This window comes from Populus trichocarpa, chromosome 5 (genome assembly GCF_000002775.5).
Source record: "Populus trichocarpa isolate Nisqually-1 chromosome 5, P.trichocarpa_v4.1, whole genome shotgun sequence".
NCBI classification, from domain to species: domain Eukaryota; kingdom Viridiplantae; phylum Streptophyta; class Magnoliopsida; order Malpighiales; family Salicaceae; genus Populus; species Populus trichocarpa.
This window is the reverse complement of record NC_037289.2, coordinates 12,829,514-12,849,722: the sequence shown is the minus strand read 5'-3', so window position 1 is coordinate 12,849,722 and position 20,209 is coordinate 12,829,514. Positions and strand designations below refer to the sequence as shown.

The 20,209-nt window shown below is 33.3% G+C and overlaps 1 protein-coding gene across 1 annotated transcript; it reads right to left on the bottom strand.

Annotated features, from left to right (window-relative positions):
- Positions 1–3,073: 3,073 nt before the first annotated feature.
- LOC7476446 (oligopeptide transporter 4) lies at positions 3,074–7,022 on the bottom strand. The gene is made up of 6 exons (XM_002306483.4): positions 6,385–7,022; positions 6,037–6,134; positions 4,877–5,449; positions 4,372–4,624; positions 4,010–4,192; positions 3,074–3,872 (listed from the first exon to the last, which is right to left on the bottom strand). Exons 1-6 carry the CDS (start codon positions 6,973–6,975, stop codon positions 3,246–3,248), a joined length of 2,325 nt encoding a protein of 774 aa, XP_002306519.2. The 5' UTR covers positions 6,976–7,022; the 3' UTR covers positions 3,074–3,245.
- Between the last annotated feature and the right edge of the window lie 13,187 nt (positions 7,023–20,209).

The following is a 20,209-nucleotide window of genomic DNA, read 5'->3' as shown; positions in this document are numbered from 1 at the left end:
TTGAGGCTAATGTTAGAAGAGGATAATAAATTATATATAAAAAAAATAGCCAACTCTTCTAGTATGACCTTTAAAAGCAAACATAATAGAACAAATAAGAAAGTCCTATAACAACAACAACAACAACAACAACAACAACAAAGCTTATATAAAGAGGAAAAGAATTGCCAATAAGTTTAATAGAAAATGCTTTATCTACAGCAAGACTAAACACTTAGCTAAAAATTGTAGAAATAGAGCTAAACAAGGAAATCTTAAAAAGGGAAAGACTATTCAAGCTAATATCACTGAGGTTGATCACCTCAAAATAAGTTTTGGAATAAGTTTATTTGTCATCGCTTTAAAAATGAACCTAATCAATAATCCTCAAGCAGTGGTAGGTTTATTCTAATATAACAAGACATATATACTCTGAAAATATGATATTTTCCACTTATAAAGAAGTGAATGGAGAACACTTATACGTGGAGAATTCATCAATCTCCAAGGTATTAAGTGTTGGGAAGGTTATGCTGAAGAAGACTTCTAGAAAGCTTTTCACCCTCATAATATGCTTCATATTAGTAACATTAGTGTCTAACTCATTGTTGAGCAAAAAATATTTTAAAATGATATTTAAGAGTGACAAATTTATACTCTCCAAAGATAAAATATTTTTAAGAAAGTGGTATCACAATAATAGCCTCTTAAAAATAAATGTAATGATCGTTATAATCAATGATGATGATGATGATACCTCTTTTTCTCACTTGTTTGAGTTTTATGATATGTGACATGATAGGTTAGGACATGTGAATTATAATTTTATGCAAAAGTTAATTCACCTTGAATTATTACTAAGTATCATTTTTGAGAAAAATCATAAATTTTTGGTTTGTATATAATCAAAATTCACAAAACCTTCTTTTCAAATAATTGAAAGAATTAGTGAAACCCTAGATTTAATTCACTCAAAAGTTTATGATTTATAGTTTATGAAAACTAGCGGTGGAAAAATATTATATTACTTTTGTAGATGATTGCACAAGATATTGTTATACCTATTTGCTTAGAAGTAAAGATGATGATCTTAAAATATTTAAATAAATACTTAAAAATTACAAGAAATAAGTTGAAAATAAACATAATAAAAAGATAAAGGTAATAAAAAGCGATAAATGTGAATAATACGATGCACCTTTTGGTGAGTTTTGTTTCTAAAATAGTATTATTCATCAAACCACCACTCCTTAAAAATCAACTTAATAAAAAGATAAAAGTAATGAAAAGCAATAAATATGGAGAGCATGAAGCATCCTTTGATGAATTTTGTTTTCACAATAATATTATCCACCAAACTACCACTCTACCTCAATAAAATGACATTGCAAAATGCAAAAACCAAACTTTTAAAAGAAACAATGAATTCTGTATTGATAAATTTGAGAGCACCTCATAAATTACAGGGGGAGGCAGTTCTGATATCCAATTATACAATTAATAAAGTACTCCGTAAAAAGATAAAAAAAAAATACCATATGAGCTATGAAAATGTTAAAAACTTTCCTATAAATACTTCAAAGTGTGGGGGGTGTCTTGTGAAGATTGTAGTATTTGATCCCAAAAAGGTCAAGATATGACCTAAAATCATGTATTGTGTTTTTATCAAATATACTTACAATAGTAGTGCATATCGATTTCTTGATCACAAGTCAAGTATTAAGAATATTTATCCTAATACTATTATTAAATTAAAGAATGTTGTATTATGTGAAGATGTATTTCTATTTAAGAAAGCACAAGAAAGTCGTTCACCTAAGAGAATAATTAAAGTTAGCTAAGGTTATCATCATTAATTAGAAGATGATGAAGTTAAGCCTGTTGCACCAGTTGAGCAAGTTGTGCTATTGGTTGTGTTATGTGTAATGGAATATCTATTAGCTACTTCTGAGTGGCTAGAATAGCTTTAGTGAATGCTCTCATATGTTGAGCAAGGAGATCTAGGAGCTGAAGATTTTTGTATTTTTTATTATAAAATAAAATAAAAAATTAATGTAATCCATTGGAGTTTATAACCCGAGTCACAGGTTTAGCTAGCATATTTATTTTTTTCTTTGGATTTGCCTAATCAACAAGAAAACTTCCAAACAATTTAATTTAAAACTTATGTTAAGCAAAGAGTCAAATTAAGAATTTGCAAGTTTGAATTGATATACCAAATTTAATAATAATACCAAAAAAATTTCTATAGTCTATATACTATATTTTCATGTTAAAAAAATTTAATCCGGAGAAAAACCTAATCATTTTTCTATATATAATTCCTTATCCGGAAGATATTATTAAAAATATTAGAAAATGAAAATGTACTCTCCGCGTACATTGGAAGTAACAAAACATCACACACATGCATCCACGTTGCCTGAAAGTCAGTAAAAAATAAAAATAAAACGTATGCTAATACTGTTCAGTTTTCCACCATCTTCGTTTGCCAATGCAGAGAGTGTTTGAGAGTGTGATAACGGTTGCTTTTCAAATTGCTTTTTATGTAGAAATACATCAAAATAATATATATATTTTTAATTTTTTTTAATTTTTTTTGATATCAGCATATCAAAACAATCTAAAAACATAAAAAATTAAATTTAAACTAAAATAAATTTAAAATTTCATCTAACACCATTTATACCGTATTTCCAACCAATAACATGTTCTCCCGCTTCGTTTTGAGAATAGCTAGAGCCACATCTACTCGTTGTTGACACGCTTAATTAAGAAAGGCCATCTAGGTGGTGGCCCAGTGGTAAAAGCTTGGGACCAAGAGGTTTGCTCCCTCTTTGGTCTCAGGTTCGAGCCCTGTAGTTGCTCATATGATGGCCACTGGAGGCTTACATGGTCGTTAACTTCAAGGCCCGTGGGATTAGTCGAGGTGCGCGCAAGCTGGCCCGGACACCCACGTTAAACTAAAAAAAAAAAAAAAAAGGCTTGACATGTCTTGAATGCATGGACGACTTATCAAGTATTCAAGTCAATTCGAAAAAAATAAAATAATATCAGTGACAGTGAACGACATGCCGTGACTGAGGAGGGGAAGTGCCTAAATTTTTGCTGCAATTTAATTTTTCTTAATTTGCTTCAATAATAATGTAGACATGAAAAAGAGCACCGCTGTATATAGAAGAAATGTAAAGACACACATTAATGCTGAAAACTTGGGAAACTTGCGCGTTCGTTGAGAATTAAAAAACTTGAGACTACCATGAGAGCTAGAATGTTGGACACCCATCAACCGAGATACCCTTTGCGGTGGGGCAAGTTGCTAGTGAACAGTGCTCCGGAAAAACATCAGGATCAGAACCCCACCAGTACAAGTTCTTATTTTCGAGCCCTACCGTCACATAAATAAGAACTGCCATGAAGGCAACACCTGCATCAAGAGCTGCTGATAGAACATAGTTATATCTCTGCCACCAGGCCTTTCTGTACCTGAAAATGAAAAAATTGAAGATTGTTCCAACTAAAATCCATGAGTTGTAGTTTATTGCTGTTGCTGGTGGCATAGACGCTGTTGCTCCCAGGAGCACTGGTAGATTAATAAGTGGTATCCAAGATTGCCCAGGGAATGCCTTGTGGAGTAGCCATACAATAAAGGGTCCCAACAGTCCTCCCAAGAAGAACCAGTTGAGGGCCGCGTATTCTCCGAGGGAGCCAAAGATTCTCCTAGGTCCAACCAAACCCCAGATGACAGATGCGTCGAAGAACACACGGTCACTAGGGCAAGTCCAAGGACTATTTGCTGCAAGGAGGTTATCTTGGCATATATGTTCAACACTATTCAGAAGCCACCATGCCACCCCAAGGTTGATTGTTCCAGCTATGATGGTTCCAATGAACTGATGCAATTAAAATTAAGCCCTTATCAGGTATAATTAGCAAGCAGAAACATTCAAGCACCCACGCACACAAGATACAAAATGAATAGAAGATGCATGGGATCATTGTTAATTATGTCCCCAGTGAAAGTGATTACCTGAACCAGGAACATGGACCTTGGAGGAATCTTCATATAATGTCCTAGCTTGAAGTCACTAAGAAAGGAAATTGCCTGAGCCATGCTCATATAGCCATAGGTTTTAAAGCAAACATTGGCTATAGGTCTCCCAGGATATATGATTCCCATTGCATACTCAGTAATGATATTCAGCCCTGGTGTCTGCAAAAAACAATTGTCAATACTAGGTGCAAGTTCTGGTTCTCGTGACATTTACACAGTAAACAGACCCCGATCTACTATTGATCTGCTTGATCAAAGAAATATCTTCCTCAATGCTTATATATTATTGATTTGACTTAACAGGTTATGGAGCTATGGGAGTTGAATTTTCAGATTACCTGATTTGTGGTGGCAGTAATAATGCTGATAGGAAGGGAGAATATGAAGGCAAGGGCAGCTGCGAACAGAAGTCCCCAAAATGGCATTTGAACTTCCTTTTTCAAGAAGATGCAGAGGAAAAGGGCGACTAGTAATGTCATGGCTAGAAGCCCATGAAACCACCAGGAAGGTATGTCCTTGTAGTTCTTCATTAGTCTTGTGTGAATATCCTCCTTTCCCTTATAAGAGGCCCGGTAACGATCATAAATTTCCCTGTACTAGTGTTGAAGTAAATTAAACACGTATCCATAATATGTAAGAATCAGAGAAAAGCCTTAACAAGTTTTAACTACTTGAAAAGGCCTCTATGCTCGCTTAATAATCCAAATCATGTCTTAATTTAAACGAAACTTGGATTCAAAAAGTCATTCAATTTTTTTTTCTTCCCAATTATTCAACAAGGAAATAAAATAATAAACCTAAGCAGTTCTGTAGAGGATGAGCAAAGAATGAGCAAAAGCTTACCTTCCATAGAACAAAGCCACGTGAGAAAGAGTGGCTGCAATAGTGGCAAATCCAAATCCATAGGTGAGAGCGAAGAATGTACTCAAATGAACCCTCCCATGCTTATCATACTGTGCCAAATCTAACTCGAACTTGTCGTTAACAACCTCAGTAATGTTGTACGATGCACCTCGTGCATCGAACAGGTGCGATGAAAAAATGGGAAATGTCTTGGCATCGTATACATTCAGTCCCCAGTATGATATTGGAATTACGACGTACATTATCAGTGCATACCCTACGAAGACATTTACAATAGCGAAGAAGGGAGTAAGCAGAGGGCTATACAAGTACGAAGCTACTGTTGACCAGTCCAATGTCAAGGCTCCGATTCCTAGACCTCTCATGCCAGACCCTATCTGTTGGGCAGTGACTGAATGTGGAAAAGCATAGCAAATCCAAGCAATGCTTTGTAATGTTTGGAAGAGGTACCCTGGCAACAAGTACCAGAGAAAGCTACATGTCATTGCAATGACAAAGAATTTCACTCGTGAGATACGGTGCTCGTTTTTGTCTTCCTTTTCATGCAATGTCCTGCAATTCCCATAAATGTATCCCTTTTAAGTTTGTGATTGTACTAACAACCTTGTAAACAAAATTATAATGGAAGCTAACTCAGACTATTTTGGTTAACTTGGTCAGGTAGTTTTTCAGAATAAAGACTAAATGATAGATAATATGCTTCTTTTACAGTCGAAAAGAAAAATGCAATCAAGCAAGTAGTAATTTTGTTGGAGGTAATAAGGCTGCCATGGCAACAAAATCAGCTGCTTCATTTCTTTGCAGCACAGTCAACATATCTAACTGGCATATCTGCCATCACCGACCGTATTTCCCAAGAGTAAAAGTCACGGACAGACAGGGTGATCTATAAAAGAGAGAGAAAGACAATATTACTGCTGGCTTTTCGAGGGGAGCTGACGACATATATTAGGACAAATATTGAGACGGCAAAAAATCACATGTGAGCACTGCAGTAACTTTATTTGTTGCAACGATGATGTAACAATTATTGCTAGCTGGTATTTCTTTGTATTCAATCCAAAACTAGGAACAACTGTTAATTGTAAGCAGGAATAGTCCACAGGTTGCAGAATCAAGCTAATAAGAAGACGGCAAACCTGAAAAGAGAGATTTGAACAAGAGTACTAGGCCACCACATATGAGCTGGTTCCACCACGTATTTCCTCAATAGCCCAGCCCAACCATACCCTAAAACCTGCACAATTACATCATCGCTTGTCGGTTTGTTAGCTGCTCGAGATTAGCAAAACTCAAAAGCTAGCTAGAATTAAATTAGTTATAGAAAGGAAGGAATGACAAGAAGAAAGAACTAACAGTACCTTTTGCAATAGCATTTTCATATTTTGTCTAAAGGCATTATAAAAGAAAAAACTAAATCAGGAATATATATATATATATATAGAGAGAGAGAGAGAGAGAGAGAGAGAGAGAGATGTGACGAGTACCTGTGTGGTGATGATGAGAACCCAAGCAGAGAAAAAGGAGATGTTCCTTCCGTAAAACGCCTTGGACTTGATAATGTTAACAATACCGACAGCATAAGCTGAACCAGACCCAAAAGCACTACCAGCATTAGCAAATATCGAAATCAAAACATGCTCTTTCATGTTAAACGGCCCAGGGTTAAAAGAGAACTCTCTACTCCCAAAACCAAGAATGTTAAACTTGGTTTTAGGCAGCACAGTAGCTAAAAACCGTCCGATGGGGAGAGTTGCCACCTGGACGGTAATCTGGGTGATGATGAGAGGCTCAGTTCGATAAGCGAAGAATTGGTTCAAGAAAGAAAGGAGACAGCAAGAGAGAATGCCCAAGAACCACATCCTGAAAGTCCATACTGGGAGAGACGGGTCATCCGTGTTGGGTACTGTTAAACGGACTTGTTCTATTGGAGAGAGCTCTTCTTCGTCTATGTCAAGGTCTTTGCTTGGCGGTGCCTCTACCTCTACAGTTCCCATTGAGTGTGAGACAGAGATTGAGAGCTGAGGAGTGGTGTTGTTGGGTTTTGAATTTTGGAATGTTATAGGACAAACACCCATATACAGTATTGATATATAATGCAGATAATATATAGAAAATGGTGCTCTGACAGAGATGGAGACTGGAAGAGTGGCTCCTAATTATTCATCACTCTGTCTCTTTGTGTATGTATAGCTATTTACTTCAGTGCCCCCCGATTATGCTGATAATTCCCCCCTCCCCAGCTCTTTTTTTTTCCTTTTCTTTTCTAACATTTCACTCTATTGAAGAGTCGGGTAACGTAAATATTGTAAGTATTATAAAAAATAATAATTAAGAAATAGATATTACGGGTTGGATTATAATTTTTAAAACTTGATTAACCGACTTAATTTATATACTTATACCCCAACAAATAGAGGTCTTTTATCCCACCATCACTTTTATCTAAAAAAAAAAAAAACATTTAGAATGAAACAAATGATTCATCCTAGCTACTTAATTAGTTGATAAATTGTTCTTTTACGCCTTTTAAAATTATTCCATTCAGGCAACCTTGTTAAAACAAAGGTCAGCATAGAAAATCTGCCTGGTCGCAGTCTCGTTACAATTAACCTTTGCAAATGGGAAAAAGGAATTATTTCTCGCCGGCAGTGGCTTTATACTTTTGTTTTGGCGGTTCCAACTTCAACCGATGATTGTGACTGGCAATCCCAATTTGAGTCCGTTACGGTTTGCCTTAGCCGTTCGTTCACCGTAAACTCCAACTCTTATAAGCTATCTTATTTGCAGTTGATTGTTACCTCCGTAGGCACGCGTACGGTGAGTTCCATTTATTTATTTATTTTTATTAACTATCCACACATAGCTACAACCCAAGGCCCGCCACCTATTAGTTAAATTAACTCCGAGATATATAGCTCAACTAATTAGATTTTGAGTTTGATTCTTAGATGTCACCAGTTTAAGTGTCGCAAACTTCAGGATCATTGGAGGCTTACATAGTCGTTATCTTCAGAGCCTCGAGGAATTAGTCGAGGTGTGCGTAAGTTGACTCGGACACTCAAGGTTAACAAAAAAAAAGGCTAAGATTTTTATCCGTTAATTGACGACTATTTTTTTGTTATTAGCAGTCTTTTTTAATACTAGTTTAATAACATATTTTTTTAAAAAATAATAATTAGTAAACTAGCATATTTTATAGATGTCGTGATTGAAAAACCCAACATTTAAACCTGTCACTATTCAGAATCATGATATTTAAAAAAAAAAATTGAAATTTACTGCACATGAAGAGAGATAAGAGGAAAAAATAAATAAAAAAAACAACCATGAAGATACATTGAAACTCCGATTACGATACAACCAACACCATTTGAAAGATATTGATGAGACGGATCTAACAACACCAAGAAAGATCACACACGATGACCCAAGTGTGCCATACTAGTCGCCCAAAGGTGGTGGGTGGCTCACTTGTCTTTGGCTGCAAGTGTGGCCCTCTTAGGTCACCGTTGGTGACTTTTCTTGGTGTCATTAGATTCGTCTCGTCTTGATTTTTTTAAAAGTACTAGTGGTGCTGTAATCGAAGTTTTTATGTGCCTTCGATGTTTTTTTATTGTTTTTCTTTTCTTTTCTCTCTCATCTCTCATCACAAATTACAATGAGAAGAAAAGAAAAAGAAAAAGAAAAAGAAAGAAAGAAAGAAGAAAGATCCTAGAGACACATCAAAACTCCGATTATGATACTTTTGGTACAATTGGAAAGATTTTGACGTGACAAATCTAATGACACCAAGGAAGGTCATCGACGGTGACCCGAGTGGGTCGCACTTGCCGCCAAAGGAAAGTGAGCCACCCGTCACCTTTGGGCAGCAAGTGTGACACACTCAGGTCATTGTTGGTGATATTTTATGGTGTCGTTGAACTTGTCTTATCGATATTTTTTTTATGGTTCTGGTGATGTCGTAATTAGAGCTTCAATATGCCTCAAAGATTTTTTTTTATTTCTTTCTTTATCTTTTCTCTTCATGTGCAACCCATTTCATAATGTTTTTTAATTTTCATGATTATGAATATCGATAATTTTTTATTTTATAATTTTTTTTCAATGATTGCCAAGTTTTAGGCTAACAAGGAGTTTAAATACTCTTAGAAAATAACTCTAATGGAACTATCCTTGTGGACTAAATCGGTCCACTTATAAAATTGACCTAAAACCTGTACTAATAAGATTAAAATACTGATTCAAATAAGCCTTGGATCTTAGTTGAAAACTAAGTATTAATTAAGCCCAAACATAATGAAAATAATAAATCTCCTAGTTGAAATAATATCATGAACGGAGTTTTCATTATAGAAATACTAGGGTCTTTGTTGTCATCTTTATATATTCAAAATAAGCTAGAAAATTGATTGCTGAAGTTGCCTCTCTTTAGTTTCCTTGTATGTCTAGGAAAATTAATTGTAGCTTTACAGAATCCTTTCAAAACATAAAAAAACACCTTTGTTGCATTCCTTCAACCTTCCTTGTAGGATTAGAAAATTCCCTAAAATAAGCTAACCAGACCTTTTTTCCTTGTGTAGCTAAGATGGATAAGGAATCTTAGTAAGAAAAGGAATTTGAAATATTAATAAATCATTGCCACACATTAAAATTATGTTGCAACCCATAAAACATCTTTGTAGAACTAGAAAATTCCCAAAACAAGCTGCCACATTCTTGTAGGAAAAGGATCCTTGCCAAATAGAAAATCCATAAGTAAAAAGGAAGTAAATAAAAAAAGTCATACAACCTATTTTGACCTACATCGTAACACCTTTCTAAAATCCGATCCACTTGAAATTTTACCCCAACATAGCAAAATACATCTGAAATCTTTAGGTAAAGTTTCAGCCCGATCCAACAGTTTAATTTAGAGTTATGATCAATAGCATTAAACTGGATGGTCACATTCTTGTAGAAAAAGGATCCTTGCCAAATAGAAAATTCACAAGTTAAAAGGAAGTAAATAAAAAAAAGTCATACAACTTATTCTGACCTACATCTTCCTAAAATCCGATCCACTTGAAATTTTACCCTAACATAGAAAAATACATATGGAATCTTCAGGTAAAGTTTTAGCTCGATCCAAAAGTTTGATTTAGAGTTATGATCAATAGTATTAAATTGGATGGTGGGAAATTTTATGCCAAAATCCAAATTTGACCTTGCTTGGATCGTATCATGATTTCTTTCAAATTTTATTATTTACTTACTTTTGACTTGAGGACTTTCTATTTAACAAGGATCCTAAAAAGGCAAAAGAGCTTTAAAGGCTAATTGATGAGTTGATGGAGAAGGGATACATTCATGAGAGTATGAGCCTATGTGTTGTGCCTATATTACTTGTGCCTAAGAAGAATGAAACATGGATGATATGTGTTTATTGCCGAGCCATCAACAATATAACGGTAAGTATAAACATCTCATTTCTAATCTTGATGACATGTTAGATGAGTTACATAGATCATGTATTTTCTCTAAAATTGACATGAAAAGTGGGTACCATTAGATTATGATGAAAGAAAGTGATGAGTGAAAAACTGCATTTAAGACTAAGTATGATTTATATGAATAGTTAGTCATGTTGTTTAGACTTACAAATACACTTAGCACATTTATACATTTAATGAATCATGTATGCATGTGTTTATAGGTAAGTTTGTGATTGTGTATTTTGATGACATTCTGATCTATAGTAAGAACTTGCATGGGCATCTTGATCATTTGCGTAATGTACGTAGTGTGTTGTGTAGTGAGATATTATATGCTAATCTTAAAAATATACTTTTTGTACGGAGAAAATTGTGTTTCTTGGTTATGATGTAACTGCACATGGTATCGAGATGGATGAGGAGAAAGTTAATGCCATCTAGGATTGGCCTACATCAAAATCGGCAAGTGAGTAAGAAGTTTTCATGGGTTAACTAGTTTTTATAGGTGTTTTATGAAATTTTTAGTACATTAATTGCACCCTTGAATGAAGTTGTTAAAAAGTTAATTGGGTTTAAATGGGGGGAGAAACAAGAATCAACTTTTCTCTTTTAAAAGAAAAATTATGTTTTGCATCTATTTTAGTTTTACTTGACTTTATAAAAGCATTTGAAATTTAATGTAATGCATCTGGAAGAGGAATAATAATTGTGTTAATGTAGGATCAAAGACCCATTACTTATTTTAGTGAGAAGTTAAGTGGAACGACTTTGAACTATCCCACTTATGACAAAGAACTATATGCTTTGGTAAAGAACACTTGAGACATGACAACATTACTTGTGGCTAAAAGAGTTCGTAAGACATTCAGATTATGAGTCATTGAAACATATAAAAGGACAAGGTAACTGACACGACAAAAGGATTGATGTCTTCTCCCAAGTGCAAAAGTGTCGAAGAAATAAATAACCCGGCAAGACCGGGGTCGAACCACAGTGAGGTTAACTGTATAAACTACAATAAAAAAATAGATAATAACAGAAAAGGAGTTGAAGAGAGCTTTGAGATGTGATATTGATATAAGGATTAAACAATGATAAAATAATTGTCAAGGTTAGAGGATCGACTAATGATATTTCAAACAAGTATAGTATAAAATCTTTTTATTAGTCAACTGGAAACCACACACAAAGGAGGTTCCAATCGGATTATAAATTGTTAACATGATTACATTAGTTATCTTATTTGAATAATACTAATACTTTTAAATGTTGTTAGATATTCATGATTATAACTTATGTTAACAACAAATCAAGTTCCTTTCATAGCACAGGTCTCGGTTATACCATATAGTTGGGCTATGAAAGTGCCAAGTATTTGTTGTACCAAGGGTTATACAATAGAAATCTAGATTAACCATTTAACAAGCAAAGTATTAAGAGTTACTAAGATAACAAATACAAAACATGTTAGTATCAAACATTAAGGTCCATGTTGAGTTTATATTATACTTATTCTTACACAATTAGTGTAACCTTTTCACCTTGACATAATAAACTTAGTTGAACATTATGAATAAGAGAAACATAGATAAATAAGAGGAGAACATAATTATATCAGTATAATAAAGGAAATGAAAGGCATAAACAAGAGATTACTGAAAACAAAACTTAAGCATTACAAAAATATAAAGAGAGAGCAAGAATATGATCTTGATCTGAAAACCAAGATGCTTAAATGCATGAGAAATACCTCTTTTTATAGGCCAAAATTTGAAACTATTGATTTCATGACTAATTGTTGAGTGGGTGGCCACATCTTGACTTGGTGACAATCCTTATCGTCTTGTCTGAACAAAACGTCATTGCTAATGTCAGAATTTGAATAGATTGTCCCCATGAAAGTTCTAGGAAATTGTCTCATATTTCCAACAAAAAATGAATCAATGCATTTGGACTTCTAGAACTCGAGATATGGGCTGAACACTGAACAGTGTCTGGGCTGCAAGACATATTCTGACTTCTCCGTTGTTGCTAAGATTTGGACTTTTAAATAACAGAACTGAGTCTTGGACTCCGCATGAATGTTTTATGCCTATGTCTTAGCTTTCTATCCATATAAAACAAATTGAAATCCAAGATCTACAGCTCCATATATGACCCAATGACTGAACAGTGTTCCAGTTTGGACTAAACCACCATCTCTTTTCTAAGCTTAACCCTCTCTTTGTCTTCTCAATTTCAGTAGTTGAAGTCATCAATCAATCCTTTGATTTATGTGATAGGCCTGCATTTAAAATGAGCATTTACCATAAATTAAAGGTATCTTATATTATTAGACATGTTATTATAAAACATGCTTTAGTTAGGAGTTATTGATACTTCAAATGCAAAATAATGATATAAAACCTTGATAAAAATACACTTTTAAGTATTAATTAGTAACTTAAATATGAGACATGCAAAATGGGTTGAATTCATTTAGACTTTTCCTTATGTAATCAAGTATAAGTAAGGTAAAGAGAACATGGTGGCTGATGCACTTTCACACATGTATGTTCTTCTAAACACTATGAGTACTAGATTCTAGGCTTTGAATATATGAAGGAATTGTATGCTAATGATTCTAAATTTTCCAAAATATTTAATGCATGAAGGCATTTGATTTTTGGTAAGTTTTATTTGATAGATGGTTACTTGTTCAAAAAGAATCGATTGTGTTTCTACTAGTTCTTTGCATGAGTTGCTTGTTCATGAAGCACATAAGGGTGTTTTAATGGGTCATTTTGGGGTTGCAAAAACTTTGAATGTATTTCATGAACATTTCTATTGGCCAAAGATGAATAGCGATATGCAATGAATTTGTGAATAGTGCATTGCATGTAGAAAGATAAAATCTAGAGTACAACCATATGAATTATATACACCATTGTCTGCACCTACTAAACCTTAAGTAGATATATCTATTGAATGTTTTTAGCTTTACCCAGGTCAAAGAAAAGTGAAGACTCTATTTTTGTTAGGGTTGATAGGTTTTCTAAGATGACGCATTTCATTGTATGTCATAAGACTGATAATGCATCTCATATCATAGACTTATTCTTTAGAGAGATTGTATGTTTGCATGACATTCCTAGGAGTATAGTTTCAGATCGTGATGTTAAGTTTCTTAGCTATTTTTGAAAGACTTTGCGAGGGAAGTGAATAGAACTTTATCATAACTTTTGTGTGTTATTGTTTTTTTGGATAAAGTAAGTATATTAACCAAAAAGAAACAAAACAACAGCAAAAGGGAAAAATAAGGAAATTAAAAGGGAGACAACTTCAAAAATCAATTCCCTAGCTTATCTTGGATATCTAAAGGTGGCAACAAAGACTCTAGTGTTTCTAGGATGAGAATTTCGTTCACGACATTATTTAAACTAGAAAAATTATCTATGTTAGGTTATTTTTTTAATTAGTGCAACAACTTTAGTTTATGTGTTAGATTAATTTTTTTTTATTTTCTTCATGTTTGGGTTTAGTTAACATATTTTGAGTTTGTTGTAAGTGGGTAAATATTAGCCCACAAGTTTTGGATCCATTAAGGTTACTAGTTGAACTATTATATAAAGTTTTGTAAGCTGAAATTTTCAACAACCATGAATTTATAAAATAAACTTATGTTTTGCTTGAGATAAACATGTTCTTTGTTGTGACAAAGAAGAAAACATGACTTATTAATGTATAACTAACCTTTTGGTGTCAATTCGCAAATTCCAATATCTCTGGTTCTTAATTATGGGTCAAGGTTCTCAAACCTGATTTTTGGCTTTCTCGGGGAAGTATCATCTTCGTTAGGGATGCTTGACCATGTGATCAAGAGGTCCACAACATTTGGTATCAAAGCTAGGCTCTAGAATCAAGTTATATCCCTTATTTCTTGCATCATTTATATGTTTTTCTTAGAATCAATATCATATTTGTCCTTGCATCTTTGTTTTCGGTCAAAATCCTAAGGGTCAGTTTTGGTCATATTTGTTTTCTTTTTTTGTATCATTTCTTGTTTATTTTCATTATTATTGCTCTTCTTAAAGTAAAAAATAAATTACACACCAAAAATGTTAGTTATGTTTAATCTAGTCTAATTACATCTTTTTCATGTCAGCCTATCAAAACACCTTATCAAAATTCATATTGTGGTTATTTGTGGCGGGACTACACCAATTATAAAATTTCCACTTATTTAGGCATTAATTTCTTAGGGTTCCAGATTCGGATAAAAAAAGGGTTATTACTTATTTCTTTCGTGTTAATATATCAAACATTATCATAATTGAGACAAAATTGATATTCTATTTGTCACACCTCCATTATCGGAAAACTATTATTAAAAATACAATGTATTTTTTTTAATTTTTATTAAGATACAAATCTATTACTTCTCTCGACTTTATTTTATGGTGAATCTAAATCCTAATCATTCGTTAAACTAAACCCCATCTATTTTTAAAATTCTTAAAATTTTCAGTAGAATTTCCTTTGTTTTTATAAGTACCAAGTTATCGACATCTTCTATACACCTGCACTTAGCATCAAAATAAATCTATATATCTGCAACCCAATCATATCAAGACAACCTCAAACATTTCCAACACATCAACCCATTCATTTATCCTTTCCTTCCAAACTTTTATTTCCATCATATACTTCCCTTTTTTTAGCATTAATTACCCATATTAAATATTACTACCTTCATCAGTTATACATATTTTCAAAATAATAAGTATCATACAATTATTACAAACCAAAAGAAATTACAATATTTTAAATATAAAATACAACATATTAAAGTGTTACAAAAGATTGCATTACACAGCGAAAGTACTAAATAACTGAAATAAGTAAATGTCTAAAGAGGTCCAATAGTATGAGAGGGTCATGTATAAACAAAACATAAAAGGAATATCCAGAATATCAGAATGATTCCAAAAAAACATAATTATTATATGTAAAATGTCATCTACCACATTTCAATTTATACTCATGCTTAAAATCCTCACTAAAAATTTATTTCACAATAATTACCCATATTCTCTCAAAATATCTAATTCTTCCAAATTCCTCCATTTAAAACTCAGACCTTCATCCATAATTAAACATCCCCAAATAAAAACAAACACTTTACTTTAGCATGTGAGTCATCTCATAATTCATTCAATTTCAACATAACTAAAATAGCCTTCCTAACCATAACTCATCAATTTCTCAATAACCCCACGTTAATTTAATCCATCCCTTAGTTTTCGACTGCCAAAAAACTAAGTTACAACTCCATCTTCTTACTTTCTGATTTATCGGACGATTAGGTTAAACCACTAACCCTTAGTTTTATTAACTATAGACCACAAAGTTCCCAATCATAACTCAGCAATTGTTACTTTAAAACAACTTACCCAAGTGCATTAAGCAAGAATCAAGACTCACTACATTGTCCTGGTTTCCTATTCATCATCTTCCTCATTCAAAGTCTAATTTCTCTTTTTAGAACTTCACTTTGTCTCTTAAGTTCCCTTGTTTCTTGATGATTTCTAGCTAAAAACACTATTCCTAACACAATTTTAGGGTTCCTTCTTACCTTTTCTCTCTTTCTCTCCTAAGCTCTCTTCTCTCTCATTTTCTCTTCATTTTTTTCTATCCAGCTGTGGTTTAAGAAAGAAAAGAGTTGCTGGAATTTTCCAGCTCATTAGGCATATTTACAAAATTGCCACTAATGAATTTCATGCTATTTTTCAGTCTAATTGTTGATATTTTTTTAATGACCTTACCGACCTCCGATCACTCTAAACTTTTAACTGTATATAATACTATATGTGAAGAGATTCCTGATAAACGGTCAGCCCGGTTTGACGGTCGGATTGAGCGTTATGCTTGATAGTACAAAACTGGTCGGTAGGGAATTTTACATAAGAAAATTTAAATTTTCTTGTTTAAGGCATAAAACATATCAATTAGTCCTATAAACCCTAGGGGCCATTTTGTCATTTTTAAAACAAGTATATAATTAATTTTTATTTTTATTTTTTTAGCTTTAAAAATATGGGGGTTTACACTAGGGGTGAACATTTTCGGTTCAGTCCGATTTGGGCCAAAATAAGTAATCAAACCAAAATTATTTTTTCCAAGTTTTTGAACCCGATCGAACCGAAAACCGATTCGAACCAACCATGTTCGGTTCGGTTTTTTTCCTTCCAAACCAATTTAAACCGAAAATTATTTCTAGGTTTTTTCACTGATCATATTTTTTCACGGATTCTATTTTCATTTTATTTCTAATTTCACAGATCTGTGCTTTCTGTGCTTATTTTCTGAGAAATCTTGGCTTTCTCAACAAGTATGGTTCTTTTTTAACTGGTTGGGCATGCATGATATCCAGAAAATTCAATCCCGATTTTCTTTTTGTTAGATCTTTGACCAAAAATTAAACTTTGCAAAAAGATACACAAAACAAAAGGAAAGAACATAAGTCATTTGACTTGAGAAAAAAAATACAAAGAAAAGATCAAAAGATATCTATTATTAAAATGTAAAACCATCAAAACATTATTATTTGAACAAGAGGAAACAAATCAAAGAGGAAGGGCCAAACTCGTACACGCTAGTTAAAAAAAATCCCTTTTTTTCCTCTCCAATCTTCCCTCCATTTCATTTTGGAGCCACCACCACACACCTGTAAAGAAAAAACCCTAAACTCGCTCTTAATGGCGACCAATCCAACTCTGTTGCACCAACTCGGTCTCCTTCTCCAATCATAGAGGAGAGATGCAAAGAGAAAGGGAGTGGAGAGATGCAGAGAGAAAGGGAGGGGAGATGTAAACCCCGGGAAAAATAATAAATAAATAAAAGTGAAGGAATTCATGCATATGATTAAATAAAACCAGAAATTCAGAAATTTTTGAATATAAATTTCCGGGCGAAATAATTCGAGACATTATAATAAACCCGGTACTGTTGAGGGTTAGATTTAATTGAAGAGAATAATGCACTTAAAGGGAAAAAGGGGTCTAAATGCAAATAAGGGAAAATATAGAGTATAAATACTCTCTCCTCACCAAAACAAATCTGTAGGAACGATAAGGAGAGAAAATATAGAGTTTTATATCCATTCTCGAGAAATCAAGAGAGAAACACTAAAATTTTAAGAACCCATCTAAGATTAAGAGCTTAAAGATGGGATAAACACTTGAGAGCAAATGATTACTAAGAAATTGAACAAGAAGAAAAGACAGGAGGGAAATTGAACAAGAAAAAAAGAAAAGAGAGAGTTGAGAATCTTCAACTGGTTGAAAATCAAAATCTTAATTTGTACCGGGTAAGGTATTCTAAACATGATCTTAAAAAAATTCATTTTTTTAAATTCGATAAAGAATTGATGCCTTGATATTGAATCATAGGTTAGGGTTCTTAGACATAAATTGGGGAAAAAGTATTTATTGCTGAGATTAAGTTAATTCATGTGTGTGGTATGTAGTTATGAAAGTATTGTGTGAAGGAGAGGGGGAGACGAATCTGGACAGACTTGTCTCCTAACTTTCGATGAGATTTCGGGTAGAAGGATGAGGTGATTAGGATCGGGTTCCTTATAGAAATTATAGATTTGAATGTTAGCTAACCAAGGAAACTGGTCTTGCTCAATTTGAAAATGTAGAACTCCAGTTATGGGTTACCAACTAAGACTGAGTCGTGACTGATTATGTAGGGCAGTAGGACTAATTAGTAAATGAACAATTTTGACTATCTTGGAGGCAAAACTGAGTTCTCCTCCCTCAGAGAACTAATGGCCTCGTGTCTTAGCTTTCCAACGAGATAAATCTTAGTTAAAATGGAGTTTTAGAACTTTAGATATAGTTAAAAATCTGATGAGTGTTCAGACAGTAACAGTTGGAAATTGGACAGTAACAGTTCAAAGTCAAACAGTAACGGTTGGAAAAGTCAAACAATAACGGTTGGAAAAGTCAAACAGTAACAGTTGGAAAAGTCAAACAGTAACAGTTCAAAGTCAGACAATAACGGTTGGAAAAGTCAAACAGTAACGGTTGGAAAAGTCAAACAGTAACAGTTGGAAATTTGACAGTAACAGTTCAAAGTTACACAGTAACAGTAGACTTTCATGTAAATACTATAAATAAGAATATAAAAGAATTGAGTCATACGAACACTTGTATATTGAGATATTAACTCTGAAAATATACATGATATATGTATGTATGTTATTATGAGGAAATGAACATGTATAGAAAGTAACATATGAGTAATGGATGAATATGAATTCTCTATATTATCGGCTTGAAAGAATCATAACCAAAACAACAAAAAACTTCCTTGTGATTCAGGAGGAGCAACCAGGATTGGATCTTCTGTTAGGGGAGGTTGCGAGACAGGCGAAGCAGGTGCGTGATTTTCCCTTCTATTTGCACTTATACAATTTAGAATCCTTCTGGTGAATGCAATTATAATAAATATCGTGTTCAATGTAAATAAAGCCTAGTGTATTTACAAGATTAGCTTCGGCTAATGGCATCCGTGATAGGATTGCCGGGATATGATTTACACGATTAGCTTCGGCTAATGGCATCCGTGATAGGATTGCCGGGAAACAGGATTAAACCTTGCAATGTCACCCAGTTTATGCAAGTAAATAAGATTATTCAATTAAGAATATACAAATGAGTGTTAATTGGGTTTAAAAGATTTACAAGCAAAATATAAGTTTTTTGTTAGAGTTCTTATGGAGTCGATAGAAAGCTAATACTTCATTCGTATTCATTACATGAGCATACATATATTCTTTATCAACATAATGGTATGTTTATTTATGTAACAGGTCCATCAAACATCCAGGAAGATCATTAGTTTAGGACTCTATTTTGTGAAACTTATGTAAATATTTAACTTAAAACAAAAGGGAATTAACGTGTTTATGTAGTATACTTTTATGCAAACCTTGATGTATTTATAAAGGTTCAGCTTAGCATGTAGTATCTTAGTTATCTTGTAATTAACCCTTTTGAAATATTTAAGAACACTTCTTATTTTGTAAATACTTTCTTTGCATGTTAATATTCCTTTTCCTTTAAATTTTATGATATAATGTGTTGGACTATGTTCATATTGAACTTACTCGTAGGATATATATATATATATATATATATATATATATATATATTGTGTGGAATTATGAGGTTTGATATAAGGTCCGGAATTAAGGGACCTTGTGATGATGGGTTGTTTGAGTAAACTAATAATAGTCGATAACTTGGGATGTCCTAAATGCAAACGAAACTCTACCGAATTTTTGGAAAAAAAAAATTACCCTCAAATAAAGAGGATATGTTGGAATTCTTTTAACATTGATCGAGTCGTACAGTCAGACTATTACAGGAGAGATGCAGAGAGAAGGGGAGGGGAATGGGAAAGATGCATAGAGAAGGGGGGAGGGGCGGCTGCTTTTGTGTTTATGGAATGTAGAGAGCAAAGTTTAAGTTTTAGGGTTAGGAAAAACATCCTATTTATAGTTGTTTTTTTTTAAGTACTGGTCTGGTTGAACCGGTTCGGTTCGGTTTGGTTCAATCGGTTTCAGATTTTGGAAACTGAAACCGAACCGAACCGGAATTTTTTTGTGATTTTTTAATCGGTTAATTCGGCTTTTTTCGGTTCGGTTTTTTTGGTTTTTTTTTGTTTAATAGGTTTATCGGTTTTTTTCTCACCCCTAGTTTACACTATTTATTTGGGTTTAAAACATGCAAAATATCAATTTTTTGCTCAATTAGACGTCATTTGGTTTGGGGTCCAGATTCGGTTC